The sequence below is a fragment of the Limulus polyphemus genome, unplaced genomic scaffold (genome assembly GCF_000517525.1).
Source record: "Limulus polyphemus unplaced genomic scaffold, Limulus_polyphemus-2.1.2 Scaffold2776, whole genome shotgun sequence".
Taxonomy (NCBI): Eukaryota; Metazoa; Arthropoda; class Merostomata; order Xiphosura; family Limulidae; genus Limulus; species Limulus polyphemus.
This window is the reverse complement of record NW_013668386.1, coordinates 91,193-93,572: the sequence shown is the minus strand read 5'-3', so window position 1 is coordinate 93,572 and position 2,380 is coordinate 91,193. Positions and strand designations below refer to the sequence as shown.

The window sequence follows — 2,380 nt, the reverse complement described above, 5'->3', positions numbered from 1 at the left end:
AAAGAGTAGCCCAAGAGTTGGCGGTGGGTGGTGATGACTAGCTGCCTTCCCTCTAGTCTTACACTGCTAAATTAGGGACGGCTAGCGCAGATAGCCCTCGTGTAGCTTTGCGCAAAATTAAAAAACAAACAAACAAACAAACTAATCGTAGTATTCATACCTCATTCAAAAAAATAAATTAGAAGATATGAACATTTTCTAAAAAAAGATTTTTTTCTGGGAATTACTGCATGGGAAAAGTGTTCTGATTATGCTCTTTAGTCATATGCAACTCATTACATCAAAATGATTCAATGTACAGAGCTCAAAATTTCATAAATTTTACTGACATAAACTGTAATGTTTTTATATATTAAAAGTGGTACCGTTTATTCAAAAAATTATAATAGTTTTTAGAATTCCAGTTTCTCAGTATAACATTTAAAAATTACACCGATAAAGATCTAATCAAACCGTCACATACAGTCATAGTGAAAGTTGTGTTCTTGTTGTGAGGAGAGTACTTTTATTTAAAATTGTGTTCTATTATTGCACATACCACAGTTATTTTTATAAATTTCTGAATCTTGAATACCAAACAGTCGTACTTTTCTATTGCTGGACGATCTTGTTTTTCTAATTATTGTTGGGCAATGTTATCTCCATTGGACAACCTTTTATATATATCACATGCTAGATTTCTTAAGCTAGTAAGATTTACTTTGCTTTTAATGAACAGTTTCATTTGGACATTTTTGACAGCTTTACTGATTATTCTTGATTTTTTTTTATTGGCTATTGCTGTACAGTTGTAAATGTTTGTTTACATATAGTTCATCTTGGCTTTTTCAGATTAGTTTTACTTTCTTGTTTCATAGCAGTATTTCTGGTTTCTTTCTTCTAGTTTTAAAAATATTGTTTCAGGATTTGGAAGAGCGGGATACCTTCAAATTTGTTTTTATTAGATTGACTAGTTTGTAATTCTTTACTTTTAGTTGTACCTTGGTTCACACTAAGCCTAAATGTACTTAATTATATATAAAGAAATAAGTAATTATTTACTGAACATTTTTTCTTTTAAAAAACTAGGTGGTAAAAAGGTTAGTTAGATGACCTGAAAGTGTTCTATTTGTGAAAAAGAGTGAGTTTGTTTATCATATTGTTACATAAGAACACTGGGTACTTTAATTCTATAATTTACAAAAAATAACATTTGAATATAAAAGAAAAATAGAAGTATCAAGATGGGTATTGTTTTAGAACAGAATCTTACCTTTCAATAATTGTCTTTAATGTTGCCTTCAAGATTTTAGCTGCTAAAGGTAAAAACAATGAAGCAATAATAGAACTCAAGAAAGCTCTGAAGTTGGAACCTGAGACTAAGGTAAGAATTGTTAAACCTGAAACATAGAAATTAAAATAATAAAAAGATCTTTTTAATATTTCACAAGTGATGCAAAGCATACTAAGTGATTATGTAACAGATTAATTTTACCTTGAGATTTGTGTGTAGTTGCTTTTTTATTGTGTTTTACAGTATAGGATCAAAACTGCAATACTTAGGATTAGATTGATGGTCATTTATAACAGTCTAATTAGCTTTACAGTTTCAGCAAGTTCATATTCCTGTTATCCAAAATTCCAATTTTAGATTCACAGTAGTTCTAGGAAAAACTGGGAATCCAAACTCTGGATACATTCCTGTTATCCAATGTATTAATTTCAGATTCACAATTAGTATCAGAAAGATTTATGAATGAAAGGTTTGGATAGGACGACCAGATGTTCTGTTTTTGCTGGGACAGTCCTGTTTTCTGGTAGTTTGTCTCAGTGTCCCAAGAGAAGTTCTCGGGATGCACAAAATGTCTTGGTTTTATGATAAAGACATCAAACTGTCAGTCACATCAAATCACGAATGTAATAAGCCTGTTTGATTTGCTCATTGTTGTAACACGTACTCTTCTGCCACCAAACTCTCTTGAAAATTCCTTCTGTGCGTGGTTAGAAACCAAGGTCTGAATATAAAGACAATTAAGACACAACTCATCATCAAAATACACTTTACACAGTGATGTAGTGAATTTTATGACTATATAAGGAAAAACCAGAACTTAAAAAGTTTCAAAGTAATGGTGATAACCTAAAGTAGATGTTTGAACATGTTATGGATTCTCAAACAAATCTAGGTATTAAGTAGCCTATTTGAAGATGAGTTGGATGAAGTGAATAATTAAAGATTTCTTGGATGTACAATTTCACTATTTTTACTCATTTTTTTTTTGTGTCTATCACCAAAAAAAAAGTAGTTGAAATTATTTCAAAAACAATGCCAATGTTAATATATTTGGAAATATTATGGAACAGTTCGATAACTTTAAAGTAAATTAGATAAAAGTTAAAT

General features: G+C 30.0%; 1 protein-coding gene across 3 annotated transcripts in view; it reads left to right on the top strand.

Moving 5' to 3' along the window:
• Positions 1-2,380, top strand: part of LOC106467878 (peptidyl-prolyl cis-trans isomerase FKBP8-like) — a 40,960-nt gene that overhangs the window by 35,814 nt on the left and 2,766 nt on the right. For all 3 annotated transcript variants that reach the window (XM_013928261.2, XM_013928259.2, XM_022396090.1), the window contains exon 10: positions 1,286-1,363. In XM_013928261.2, the coding sequence (XP_013783715.1) occupies positions 1,286-1,363 (78 nt within the window). The remainder of the gene's footprint in view (positions 1-1,285; positions 1,364-2,380) is intronic.